General features: G+C 40.5%; 1 protein-coding gene across 1 annotated transcript in view; it reads left to right on the top strand.

Annotated features, from left to right (window-relative positions):
- The first annotated feature begins 93 nt into the window (after positions 1-93).
- Positions 94-14,260, top strand: part of LOC135351330 (serine/threonine-protein kinase SMG1-like) — a 46,633-nt gene continuing 32,466 nt past the window's right edge. The window contains exons 1-11 of the mRNA XM_064550310.1: positions 94-243; positions 493-805; positions 2,312-2,498; positions 2,678-2,755; positions 3,056-3,188; positions 3,637-3,762; positions 4,068-4,238; positions 4,520-4,611; positions 5,067-5,151; positions 5,939-6,163; positions 6,292-6,393. Of these exons, the coding sequence (XP_064406380.1) occupies positions 514-805; positions 2,312-2,498; positions 2,678-2,755; positions 3,056-3,188; positions 3,637-3,762; positions 4,068-4,238; positions 4,520-4,611; positions 5,067-5,151; positions 5,939-6,163; positions 6,292-6,393 (1,491 nt within the window). The 5' untranslated portion in view covers positions 94-243; positions 493-513. The remainder of the gene's footprint in view (positions 244-492; positions 806-2,311; positions 2,499-2,677; positions 2,756-3,055; positions 3,189-3,636; positions 3,763-4,067; positions 4,239-4,519; positions 4,612-5,066; positions 5,152-5,938; positions 6,164-6,291; positions 6,394-14,260) is intronic.

Here is a 14,260-nt window from a genome sequence, read left to right as displayed (position 1 = left end):
TGCAACAGGGCCGATTTTGTTCAAATAAAACGCAATAATGCGGCTATTAATTTTATTCAAGGGTGTGTCAGCTACCACATAAATATCCACCCAACACACCCTCCCACTATGAAAAGATGGCCTTGCAACTACAAGTACTGATCGCCAATCTAAGTTTATAGCTAGGCTGTATCTATCCATTGCGAATTGTGTTCACTGCCTCACGGAGACAGTAGATCACGCCAGTAGTAAGTACATCACTAGGTAAGCCAGTTTTATTTAATAATACAAGGTTGTAAATAAAGTTTAATATTGTAAAACATTACACACATGTAGTTTCCTTTTGATAGCTAGATCTACATATCTATAAATATGTATCTTGTTTGTAACTTCTCTGTCTATAATTATCAACATCCACCAAGTATTATCGTACCTGTGTAGTAGATTTTGTTCTGTACGAAGTACAAAAACTATACACTCACCACGCCCACCCCCTACACATGGCACCCCCAGAGAGGAGAGCAGTGCTATGTTATGAGTGGTCGCCCGACCCAGAACAGAGGAGGCAAACGCAGCCACAAAAACAGAGGAGGGTTCGACTCTTCAACAGGACACGGAGGACGTGACTCTAGGGGTGGGGCACAAAGGCACTCGAATGACGCCCCACCAAGATTTGTCAAAAGAAACGGAGATGTACGAAGTGGACGTGGTGAACCAAAGGGTAGTTTCCATGACTATGACGAGCACAGCCGAAGCAGTAGCCGTAGCAGTGAGGGTGGTGGGTTTAAAGCTCGTGGAAACGGTACTGGTGGACGGTCTAGTTTTGGTGAGTGCTCGAATATTGCTAAAAATGATGTTTGTTGCTATCGGGTCTGTTAGAATCCCTTATGATATTTATAATCAGGTGCTCAATCGAGTCCCATATGTCAAATAATTATATAGAAACGTAACTCCTGCGATCGAGACGCCTCAATAAACAGGACATAGTCTACTCTATCAAGTTATTGTAACTATACGATTAGTTGCAGTAAGTATAGCTTCCTCTCTGGCTACTGAGTTAATTGAGCTCCTCAGATACGGTTCTATTCGAAGTTCCTCTGTAGTTCACACAAAATTATTGATACATAAGCTGTTGGTTTGTATACTGTACATTTGATACTGATACTACTGTAAGCAGGTCAGCAATACATTAGTAGTGGCCAGTGATATGATATAATGTGTTGTGTTGGGATAGTGTAGATGGCTGAGGTGTGTGGGGTAGTAGCATGATAGTCTTCCCACATTCTCTGGAATGTTAAGTCGCTGTTCTAACCAACCAACCAACCACATGGTAATTCACTCTGTTGGTAACAAAAGCTTGTAGTTTTGATACTCGTACTGATAACGGTTATGGCTATGCTATTACTGTTAAACGGCCATTTATAGTGTTGTAATAGTAGGTTTTGGGAACGTAATGATGTTCCTTTATTTCCTGGCCACTGTGACTACTAGTCTACGTACAGTACAGATGCAGGCATAACAATTATATAGAATTATGCACACGGTATAGCATCGTGTACTACATGTATGTTGTGCTGGTATTTAAAGAATGTTAGACCACTTTTTGCAATGCATTTGGTGAGATTCTATTGCCTATGCTTGTAACGGATGCCATATTTATGGTATACTACATGTACATTACTACTTTCTGTGAGTTATGCTTGATCGATGATGCGTTAATTGTGGTTTAATAGTTGCTTAACCACGCATTATATGTAAGATGCATACCAATGATATTTCCCTTGGAAACAGAGCATTGTGAACACACACAGACACAAATGTACCAATGTACTAATGTACAGCATTGTAACTAGAGGGACAACATTTCCATGGCATTGTGTCAGCTGGCATTGTCAGCTGAGTTTCAGACCAACGCTTCTGTACCTTTTTTTAGCTAATTATAATGTTTTCCGGGTGTTTTCGATGCACTAATGTGGTCTGACATTTGAAATATCAATCTTCTTTTGTTTTATAGCTCGTCTGAAGGGGTTATTTTTCTATGCTTCTGTATAGCAATGTACATAATATATATCTCATTGACAAGTTCCTTTAGGAGGGACAGCCTGCAGATATTATACACCCCCATTTTGAAAATGGGAAATGGGTGTGTTTTAATCAATACATGCAGTACCAGTCATTACGCGTTGCACATGTACATGTACATGCATGTACACACAAAGTGGGAAATTGTCTGGCCTACTTGTCAAAAAGTAAACCTTTTCACCAGCAATCTAATATCTCACTATTAGTCAATGCAAGTGCATGCTCTCCTTAATTACCTTTGATCCTATAGATGAGTTGATGCAGCTGCTCTCAAGGCTGGAGTCATCTAGTGACTATGATGGCAGCTGTCGTCTGGCTCAACAGATAGTTGAGTTTTTCGAGTTACATTCAGGAGATTACCGTCTCAGCCAACTAGTTCATACTGAACAGAACACGGAGACCATCTTCAAGTCCTTAAATCAGATCATATTAAACAAGTAAGCCGCCCTGTGTGCATGCGGTAGGTACGTACTACATGCCATTGTAACGGCAAAACAAAGTCAACTTTCATGCTTTATAGTGCTCGAAGTAATTTGATTCTGACCAAGATACAAGTTTGTGTATTGCAGAACTTTTGTGTTTGCCTTTGATATGGTTTTACCCTCCTCCCCCACAGCGCTGAGAGAGAGGTCCTGGTTGCCGTGGAGCAATGTATCGGATTCATTGGTCATGCCCTTGGTAGAGATGCACAGAGGTGATTATGTATGTGTTGTCTTAAAAGTTAAACGGCCATAACTAAACTAAGCAGGTAGAATGCACCTCAAAATAAGTGTGTTCCAATATTGGTTTGTTGTTGCCATGAGAATCCACCACCCCTCCCTCCCACACTAGCCGTCTTGTGCTCATATCTTTAGGTGCTCAGGCAATGGCTACCAAAGCATTTGGAACACTCCATCCTAATGCATACATAACAGCTATTATTTGTCGACCCTATGTGGTGTTTCCCATGCTTTGTAGTATATGTTTTGATCGTGTTCTGTGATGACCAATGCAGACTTGTGGAGTGGGTGTTTCAGAATGTGCACCCGGAGGATGTGACGGACGACGTGAGGGCGGTCTATCTGAGGGGTCTTCACGAGGCACTCTCCTCCGAAGGTGGAAAGTCCCCACACAGCACCATCATGCCAGTAAGTAGTAACTGTCAGTCCTCTGTATTTGAGCGAGGGAAAGTTGCATTAGGTTTGCCAATAGCTATGAGCATTATGGAAGCTACTAATAACTGTTACGGTTAGTACATTGCCATTGTATGATTTATGCAATAGCTAGCAATTAGCTTTTATGTTACGCGGCCGTTGTATATAGCGTAACAATTCGACTACCCAGAGGCGGTACGACACGCGTGCCTCGATTTAGCAATTAGCCTCTGCAATAACATTGAGTGTGGGCGGATAATTAGACGCCCACGCTCAACGTTATTGCAGAGACTAAATTGCTAAATCGAGGTACGTGTGTCGTACCTCCTCTGCATTGTACCTATAGTGCTATGAAAAGTATTGAACCAACTCCACCCCCACTCATCCCACCCACCCACACACACACACACACACACACACACACACACACACACACACACAGTTGGTGATTGACAGCCTCCAGACCGTACTAGATATGGCAGAGACGTCTGTATTGTTAGAGGCAGTGGTAAAGAATATCATTATTGTGGCCAAACACTCGCCACAACACCTGGGCAGACACTTCCAGGTATGATATGTCACATGTATGTCACATGCATACATGTACATATATGGATGTTATCTCTCTCAGTTACTTGAGGTGGCACAATGGTACATGTACGTAGAGTATGCAGCATTGCAATTGAACTGAGTTCTAGTTATTGTTTTAATTTTTTGTGAGAGCTTTATTGTAAGCTAGCTCTTTCAAAATTAATGGCCTTTCAAATCGATGTTTGTTTTCAGGCTTGTTGTACATGTATGTAACCATGACACGGTCACCCACACACACTCGCTACCCCCCCCCCCCCCCCCCCTACATATACACACGTACAGAACACAGTGGACATTCTGGTGGGCTGGCACATTGACATCCAACAGGACCCCCAGCTGATAGAGTCTATCTCTGCTGCTCTGGTCTGTTTCAGAGAGTTCTGGACCAAAGATATGCTCTTCTCCACTGACCTTCTCAAGCAGTTCTTGGAGGATATGGAGGCTTACTGCAGTGTGAGTGGGGTGGTGCGTGGGCGAGGGCGAGGGCGTGGGGTGGTGGAGTTGTGTGGAGGTGGAGTGGTGTGTGTAGGAGTGTGATGTGGTGGAGTGATGTGGGGTGTGTGCGTGTGGTGGTGTGTGGAGGTGGTGGAGTGGAGTGGTGTGGGAGTGGTGGGTGTGTGCTCTGTACTGATCGTAAGAATTGCTTATGTGTGTGTAGAGATTGATTAGGCTTTTGTTCTATAAAATGTGTAGAGTATGAGCAACTAACCCCCTTGATCCCCACCCCCTCTCAGGAGTTGTCTGGTCTGTCGGATGGTCTTTCAGTTCCCCCGGAGGAGAGCTCCTCCCCTGAACAGTGCGCCTCACGACTGACTGCACTCATCAAGTACGTACTACGTAGCCACTGTCTTTATATTTACTGTATGATTGTGTATATAGCTTGATCTCGGTAAGAAATTTAGGCACGTTTTGAGGTTGTTAATTTTGCACGTTACCGTATTATATAGCACTTTATTTTCGAGGCACTAAAATGATTGACCTTCAACCTTGAAATTCCTTGAAAATTTCGAATCATATATTGTTTACTCTATTGTAAAGACCTCTCTACTGTGTAGAGGTTACTGTGTAGGGGTGTGGTCATTTTTGAACCTCTTTCCTCGAAAATGTATAAATTCACAGAATGTTTATTTTGAGCAATCTGCGAAATTTTAGTTCCTCGAAAACAAAGTGCTATAATTATGTATCAGTTAAGGAATGCTGTACATGTGAGACTTCCTATTGGTGTGCAGTATGTTTTAATTTGCTGCATGCATTTCTAAATCCACTACCCACCCTCCTTAGAGTGTTCACGACAGTCCTCCGGTCACTGGGAACTTCTTTCTCCCCTTCTCGCTGTGGGGAGATCACTCCAGACTTCGTGCAGACGGTGAGTGTTGTCTTACAGCATAGTGGCAGAGGAGGTCCGATGTACCCTGTATGCTATCATGTGACCTAAAATGAAATGTACGTTGCTGGGCAAATGCATGGAACTTGTAGTGATACATGTATGTACTACATGTCGGACCTCCTCTGGTACATGCATTAATTACTGAGCAGTTGTATACACAAATGCATGTAACAAGGAGTACATGTAGATGAATTTACTCTTGACGTAACTAAGAGAGCTCAACTGTATACATGTGTGTATGTGTTCTTATAAAATAGACCACCTACATGTGTTCTTATAAAATAGACCACCTACATGTGTTCTTATAAAATAGACCACCTACATGTGTTCTTATAAAATAGACCACCTACATGTATACATGCACTGTACATGTAGCTTTTAGTTTTGATAATCTCCCCTCAACTAAATATGCATGTGTAAAATTCACACATACTAGCTACAAAACATACATATACCGTAATACTAGAGCGTATTGCTAGAATATTTTGCTGGGGAAAAACCTTTGCAAATGAGCCAAAAATCCTTTGCGATGTAAATATTGGCTAACTATTTGATTCTGGCAATGATCGGTGTATTTACCAGTACTAATTTAGGTTTTGCGATTTTATTGTTGCGAATTGATCAACCCTCGCAAAGTTCACATAATTATGATGCTCGCAAAAACATTCTAGTAATACGGTACATTTATTTACCTCTCCTTAAAATCTATTATACAATTGATTTCTCAATTATAACCAAATAACTTAATTATACACCACCCCCACAGATTGTGAGGCGTGTGACGAGATTCGTTCTCACGGCCCACAACATCTCCCCCTCCGAGGACCTTCTCATCTCCGGCAATCTGTGTCTCATGGAATTGAGTCGTTGTCTCCAGGGAGGGTTTGCCAGCTGCTGTGCTGCCGTGGCAACATACATTGTGCAGCAGCTCGACAATCTGGAAGTATTCACTGACAACCATTCTCTCTCCGTTATCAACCTCCTCGCTCAGGTGGGTGTGGTCACAGTGTAGTACGTTGGAGAGAGCTGTAGTTCTTTCTTTTGTACCTGAACTTTTCACGATTTTCCTATCCCTTACCATCACACAAAATTCCTCCTCCCCCCCTCACACACTCACAGATAGCGGAGGATGTCCAAGTGTCCCTGTCCACTAGTTTTGTCCAGCAGGTCTTCTCTCTGGACTCACCTGTCCTTCATTTGAGGTACACGGCTGGAGACAAGGTCAGAATACATGCAGCACAGTAAACCTGTCTATTGTGGTCACCCATATGCAGATCATCCTCTATAATACATGCAGCACAGTAAACCTGTCTATTGTGGTCACCCTATATGCAGATCACCCTCTATAATACATGCAGCACAGTAAACCTGTCTATTGTGGTTACCCTATATGCAGATCACCCTCTATAATACATGCAGCACAGTAAACCTGTCTATTGTGGTCACCCTATATGCAGATCATCCTCTATAATACATGCAGCACAGTAAACCTGTCTATTGTGGTCACCCTATGTGCAGATCACCCTCTATAATACATGCAGCACAGTAAACCTGTCTATTGTGGTCACCCTATATGCAGATCATCCTCTATAATACATGCAGCACAGTAAACCTGTCTATTGTGGTCACCCTATATGCAGATCACCCTCTATAATACATGCAGCACAGTAAACCTGTCTATTGTGGTCACCCTATATGCAGATCACCCTCTATAATACATGCAGCACAGTAAACCTGTCTATTGTGGTCACCCTATATGCAGATTACCCTCTATAATACATGCAGCACAGTAAACCTGTCTATTGTGGTCACCCTATATGCAGATCACCCTCTATTATAATAATACATGCAGCACAGTAAACCTGTCTATTGTGGTCACCCTATATGCAGATCACCCTCTATAATACATGCAGCACAGTAAACCTGTCTATTGTGGTCACCTTATGTGCAGATCACCCTCTATAATACATGCAGCACAGTAAACCTGTCTATTGTGGTCACCCTATATGCAGATCACCCTCTATAATACATGCAGCACAGTAAACCTGTCTATTGTGGTCACCATTATAATAATACATGCAGCCACGTTAATATATGCCCCAAAGTTACCGTAGCATATGTGTTTTAACTTGTGTTAGCAGACCACCTCTATAGCCCCTATTGGTATGCCCAACGGTGACTGCTATAGGCATGCAGGTTTCACTGTAATTTTCAAGTTCTCCATGCACCCTACATATATGTGCTGTAGTATCTCTGAATTAAAGGATAAACGCACATGCATGCAGACTCAGGAATACAACTTGACTGTTTTCGTTTTCTATAGTTTACACTGGAAGTGGTCCATACCGTATTCTATCGAGATTATGCCCACCCTAATTACATGCTACACGTACAGCAGCTACAGGTGGGGTGGGCTGTAGTTTTGTCTCGAATTAAGCTCACCCAGGTGTTTGCCTCGAAATTACGCCATGGTTGTCAGTTGTTAATGGTATTACAGATACTTTACACTATTATACATGAATCCACACTTGGTGTTATAGTTACATGTACCTAGCTGTATCCTTGGAGCTTAATCATCAATTCAATTTTTACATTGCTTTACACATGATTCACATTTGAATTCTTGCTGTTTGCTGATACCAAGAAAAATGTGTGTAATTATAAGTAGAGTAGTATAATTGTACTGACTGCATGTGTTCTACTGAAAACAGTTTCTCAATGTTCTAATTGTTCATTTATTAACTGTGTGTGTATCTACAATGCCCCTAAGTTGCTCATAATAACTCCTTCCTGCATGCTAAAGGGCCTTTTAATTGGTGGGAGGTGTGTCGGACCTGTCGCAGCTTGTCTAGACATTGATACAACTCGTTTCAATGTCGACAGTCTTTGTAGATCTTGTTTCTCTACCGGTTTTTTGACAGCTACTTTCAGACATCTTTCTTTGGATATGTTTTCTGATGGTATTGGTATTTTTGGAATTATTTTTTCGAAGTCTTTCCGCATATCTTTCTCAGTATTTTCACTAGATATATCTTGACTTTGTGAATCGTATTCTGATAATGGATGTTGAAACAAATTCAAAGATGGACTGTCTTCCTCTAGTACACTTCTTTGTGCTTCTGAAGCCGTTGACGGTAGTATTCTGCAGTGCGTTCCTCTCATCTTGAACAACTTTCGAAACTTTTGTTTTATTGTTTTCCGTGATTTCTTGTGCAGTATTAATATGAGCGTTGGATAGAGGACATAGTTGATTTGTAGGAAGTATGTTTGGACTAGCTCTATAAATCCTTGATGAAAGCCGTTGTAGCTTGCAAAGTACAGAAAAGCAGTTGGAGAAGTAATGAGGAACGCCCCTGTAATCATTATAATAATTAGTCTCACCAGAGATCGGATAAGAGGCTTGTCAGCTGTCACAGTACTTGTCTTGACTTTGAAAAAGCTGAATATCACCGTTGCAACAACTATTGTTGCTGGCATTGGAAATGCAATTAGTACTCTTGCAAAACCCACAAAAGCTATGACTCTCGACTCCGTATAGAAGGTCAGACAAAACGAGCCTCTCACAGGACAGAATTTAAAACTCTTCATCTCAATTCCGATAATAAATGCAAACGTCTCGAGAATGAAGAAAATCAGTACACAACAGAGAAAAATATTTAACTTCCATCTTTGAATTTTGAATCCAGATATAGTCAGGCATAGGACAATACTCAGAATGCCGAGAAGCCAATAGAGTAACGTGTTGAAAAAAGAATGGCCACACCAGTAGATAGTTCCCTGCCACTGGGTCGAGCACTTCCCGAGTATCGGCTGATCAAACAAGAGACTCAAATCCATGAGCAGTCCGTACGAACATGGGCCAAGGATGCACACTGTACATATCCAGTAGAACACATCGACCGATGGATGCTTGTCTTTGTTAGTCTTGTTCAGCAGCACTATAGCCAGAGTGTTGAAGAAGAGAGAGGGGAGTACAATCAGTAGGAGATGTAGTGTTGCTAGCAGAACATAGGTAGATGGTTCGGATGGTACCTTGATGGATGTCGTGAAAAACTCTGAGCGAAATGTATCTAAGTTACAATTGTAGAATGATGATTCATTTTCCATGGCTGCATGCATGGCTGTCTATTATCCCTTGGTGTAAAGTTTCGTGTAATTTTATACAGTGTATAGCATTACATAATAGTTAGCGCAGTGGCAATTTTAGCCTTGAGTGGCATTTGGCGCCAAGACATTTGACATTATCGGCACGATTACCTCGTGGAAACATGGGTTTCATAATTTCATTTTAAAGAAAACTGTTTTAGGGTTTTTCTGGGTATTCTGTAACAAGGCAGTGTATTATAAATTGCTGGTACCCCTTTTTGTGCGCTGAAGACCCTCTTAATTGGTGGGAGGTGTGTCGGACCCGTCATGCACAGCTGGCATGTTTATGTTCGATTATTTTCCGTGTCTTCTTGTGCAGTATAATTATGTTATATAGTTATGAGTATTGTATATATGAAGTGTGTTGAGATTAGCTCTATGAACCCTTGATGAAAGCTGTTGTAGCTTCCAAAGTAGAGGACAGTGGTTGGAGTGGTAATGAGGAAAGCCCATGCGCATGAAATCATAGTCTCACCATGCAGGGATCCAATAAGAAGCTTGTTAGCTGTCACAGTGCTTTTCTTGACTTATAAAACCCATGCACTAATATTGTAATCGGCATTGGAAACTCAATGAACATTTGAACAAAACAGACAAAATTTTATCACTCTCGCTTCTGTGTACAAAGTCAGATAGAATGAGCCTCTCATGCACATGCAGGACATAAATTTTAAGCTCTGCACCTCAATTCCGATAATAAAGGTATTGAGAACAAAGAAAATCAGTAAACAACATGCAGAGAACTTTCATCTTTGAATTTTAATTCCAGATATTGTCACGTACAGGACCATGCTCAGAATGCAGAGAAGCCAATAGAGTAACAAGTTGAAGAAGGAATGACCATCAGGGTTTCATCTAGTGGGAGAAATGTAGAATAATGACATCATCACAATAGTACTACATGACATCATCACATTGGTTAATGTGATTAACTCAACACTGAGTAGAATCTGCTGTCTATATGGTATGATCTACTGTGATGCATTAGCATGTAATCAACAAAAGTGAGCGTAGCCAAACATTTTGCGGATCTTCCCCCCCCCCCCCAAGTTTTTTATCCAGATGAAAAACCCTGACCATACCACTGTGTCAAGCACTGCCCGAGAATCGGCTGGCTATTATATCATGTAAATATTAATTGGAATCCATGTTAGCTTAAATTCATTGCGTTTGACTTCATCGTTCCTTTCTTTACATGCATGCACTGTCTTGTATGCGAGGGTTGCATGCACATGATTAATTTGCCAAGGAAACAGTGCGGTACAGACTGTAAATATTCTATTCTTGGGCTGCGTCTACATACATGAAAATGGTAGATCAACGTTATATTTATATATAGGAACATATACATTGCAGCTATAGGTATATGCATTAGTTGAAAAAGTAAGTTTTTTATGTTCTTTGTGTGTGCATTTAGAATATACTGTAACAGCTGGCATGCTGGCTAGTATATCTACATATAAAATTGCTGGTAGTCCTATATATAGCTTCTTGTATGTTCGTTTCAATGTTAGCAGTTTTTGTGGAATAGTTTCTGGACTAAGTTCGAATTTTCTGTTGATACCGGTTGTCTTATTCATCATCTTTTCTTTCCTCTATTGCACCGTGCATTTTCGTTTTTTCGCAGAACTTTGGTAGATCTTTTGATGAAGAATTCGTGAACCTCTTAGACAATTTTTCTTTAATTCCTTTCCGTGCTTTCTTGTGCAGTATTAATATGAGTATTGGATAGAGGACGTAGTTGATTTGCATGAAGTATGTTGAGACTAGCTCTATAAAGCCTTGATGAAAGCTGTTGTAGCTTCCAAAGTAGAGGACAGTGGTTGGAGTGGTAATGAGGAAAGCCCCTGTAATCATTGTAATAAGTAGTCTCGCTAGAGATCGGATGAGACGCTTGTCAGCTGTCACAGTGCTAATTTTCTTGACTTTAAAAAAGATGGAAATCACCATTATAAACACTATTGTTGCTGGTATTGGAAATGCAATGAGTACTCTTGCAAAATCAGCAAAGAGTACTTCTCTAGGCTTTGTATAGAAGGTCAGACAGAAGGAGCCTCTCACAGGACAGAGTTTCAAGCTCTGGGTCTCAATTCCAATAATAAATGCAAAAGTCTCGATAATGAAGAAAATCAGTACACAGCAGAGAAAAAGATTTAACCTCCATCTTTGGATTTTAAATCCAGATATGGACACGTACAGGACCACACTCAGAATGCAGAGAAGCCAATTGAGTAACGAGTTGAAGAAGGAATGGCCATACCAGTAGATAGATCCTTGCCAATGGGACAAGCACTGCCCGAGAATCGGGTGGTCTAACAAGAGACTCAAATCCATGAGCAGTCCGTATGAACACAGGCCAAGGATGCATACTGTACATATCCAGTAGAACACATCGACCGATGGATGCTTGTCGTTGTTAGTCTTGTTCAATACCACTATAGCCAGAGTGTTGAAGAGGAGAGAAGGGAACACAATGAATAGGAGATGTAGTGTTGCTAGCAGAACATAGGTAGATGGTTCAGATGGTACCTTGATTGACGTCGTGAAAAATTTCGAGCGAAACGTTTCCAAGTCACAACTGGTGAATGATGATTCATTTTCCATGGCTGTCGAAGAGGAGCATCTAGTTATGCTCTTGGTGTAAAGTTTCCTGTCGTTTTATAGCATGCATGGTAGTTACTGTTATGTTCATGAATGTGGCATTCGGTGCCAAAATATTGGTTTTCCCATGTTTTTATGTTTGTTAAATTGTTGCATATTATTGACGCGATTCTTCTTGGAACATGGGTTTAAGTGTCAAACCAGTATAATAATAATACATGTGTAAGCATGCATCATTCACATGGCAACAGGAGTTTATGATGCTTCTGGAGGGACACGCATTATTGTATGTACAAAGTGTATGTTGGATCTCTATAATTATGTATAGTATATATATAATAGTGAGACGTTTCAGCTGTATAACAGTGATTTTCGGGAATTTGAGTGAAGCTCCGTAATAATTTACATATCACTGATATTTCCCCATGCAGGCATAGATCTTGTATCTATGTTGGTTGTGTCCTCTGCATGCAGGCTATAGGCTGCCATAAATCGCTTTTAAATAGCTGCATGAAGTAATTTATTTTGATGCTCATCATAAAATAACGCGTTTGACGAAAATGGTAAAGCGCTTTCAGCAGAGAGGAGCTCAGACTGTCTGACTCTATAGGCATGCGCACTGATCAGTATCTATAGACACTGTTTTGTCGGTGTCCATGCATGTGATTTAGAAGCCCTCAGCCACTTGTAAGTATACCCTCACTACGCTCGGGATACTAAATCAGTGCATTTGGGTTTCTAAATCCCAGTGGGCTTACTGCCATAAATCCCTATAGGACTATGATAACATAACCACTTATGTCTATTGTAATGGGCATTGAAAACCCAATGAACACTAGTTCTTCCAATTTTTAACCGACAAAATTTATCACTCTCGATTCTGTATACAAAGTCAGACAGAATATAGCCTCTCACAGGATATAATTGTAAGCTCTGTGTCTCAATTTCGAAAATAAATGCAACGGTCTCGAGAACGAAGAAAACTGTATACAACAGAGAATACTATTTACCAATCCAGACATGGTCACGTAGGACTCTACTCAGAATGCAGAGAACCCAATAGAGTAACGAGTTGGGCCACACCAGTAGATAGATATTCTAGCAGAATATCAAATGTGTTCTGATAATGATATGCATGTGTTGATATAATTATGTGCCATGTCCCAATTGATTCATTTCCATGCATGGCTGTCTATATTAATAATGCCCTCGGTGTAAAATTTCATGTAGTTTTATACAGTGCATGTAGCATAGCACTGCGTTGTAGGTAAAATGCATGAGTAGCCAATTTTAGCCTCAAGTGCAAAATATTTGTTGTTTTATATGCATGCACATAATTTATTTGCCAAAGAAATAGTACATGTACATTCTACTCTTAGGCTGGTCCTATATGCATGGAAATAGAGCAAATCCCAGTAAATCAATCCTGTATAGGAACATACACATAGCTGCATGTGTATATAATCAGTTAATATCTACACTAGCTGTAACACGCAGTGCCTTTAAACATGCACATAATAGCTGTGTATATATAATCATAATCTATACTGTAACACGCATGCAGTGCCTCTAAATGGTTAACCCTCTAAATTGCTGATAGTCCTTCTTGTACGCTGAAGGCCATCTTAATCGGTGAGATGTGTGTTGGACTTGTCACAACTGGCGTAGACATAAGTACAATTTGTTTCAATGTTGGTAATTTTTGTTGAATTCGTTTCGTTAATGGTTTTTTGCTTGCTATTTTCGGACTCTTATTTCCGAATTTATTTTCTGTTGATATATCTTCATCATCTTTTTCTAATGCACTATGCAGGCTTTTTTTTCTTTGTCTTTCCACAGGACTTGGTAGATCTTGTGAACCTACTTCTAATGAAACTTTTGAGAATGTCTGGAACAGCCTCTGTTTAATCTTTTCCCGTGATTTCTTGTGCAGTGTTAATATGAGTATTGGATAGAGGACGTAGTTGATTTGAATGAAGTATGTTGAGACTAGCTCTGTGATGCCTCGGTGAAAGTCGTTATAGCTTCCAAAGTAGAGGACAGCAGTTGGAGAAGTAATGAGGAAAGCCCCTGTAATCATTGTAATAATTAGTCTCACCAAAGATCGAATGATAGGCTTGTCAGCTGTCACAGTCTTAACTTTAATATACGTAGAAATCACCATTATAAACACTATTGTTGTTGGTATTGGAACCGCAATGAGAACTCGTGCAAAATCAGCAAAAAGTATTTCTCTAGGCTTTGTATAGAAAATCACACAGAAGGAGCCTCGCACGTGACAGAATTTCGAGCTCTGCGTCTCAATTCCAATAATAAATGCAAAAGTCTCGATAATGAAGAA

The sequence above is a fragment of the Halichondria panicea genome, chromosome 17, assembly GCF_963675165.1.
Source record: "Halichondria panicea chromosome 17, odHalPani1.1, whole genome shotgun sequence".
Classification (NCBI taxonomy): domain Eukaryota; kingdom Metazoa; phylum Porifera; class Demospongiae; order Suberitida; family Halichondriidae; genus Halichondria; species Halichondria panicea.
The sequence above is the reverse complement of the archived record's forward strand: the minus strand, read 5'-3'. Positions and strand labels throughout refer to the sequence as shown.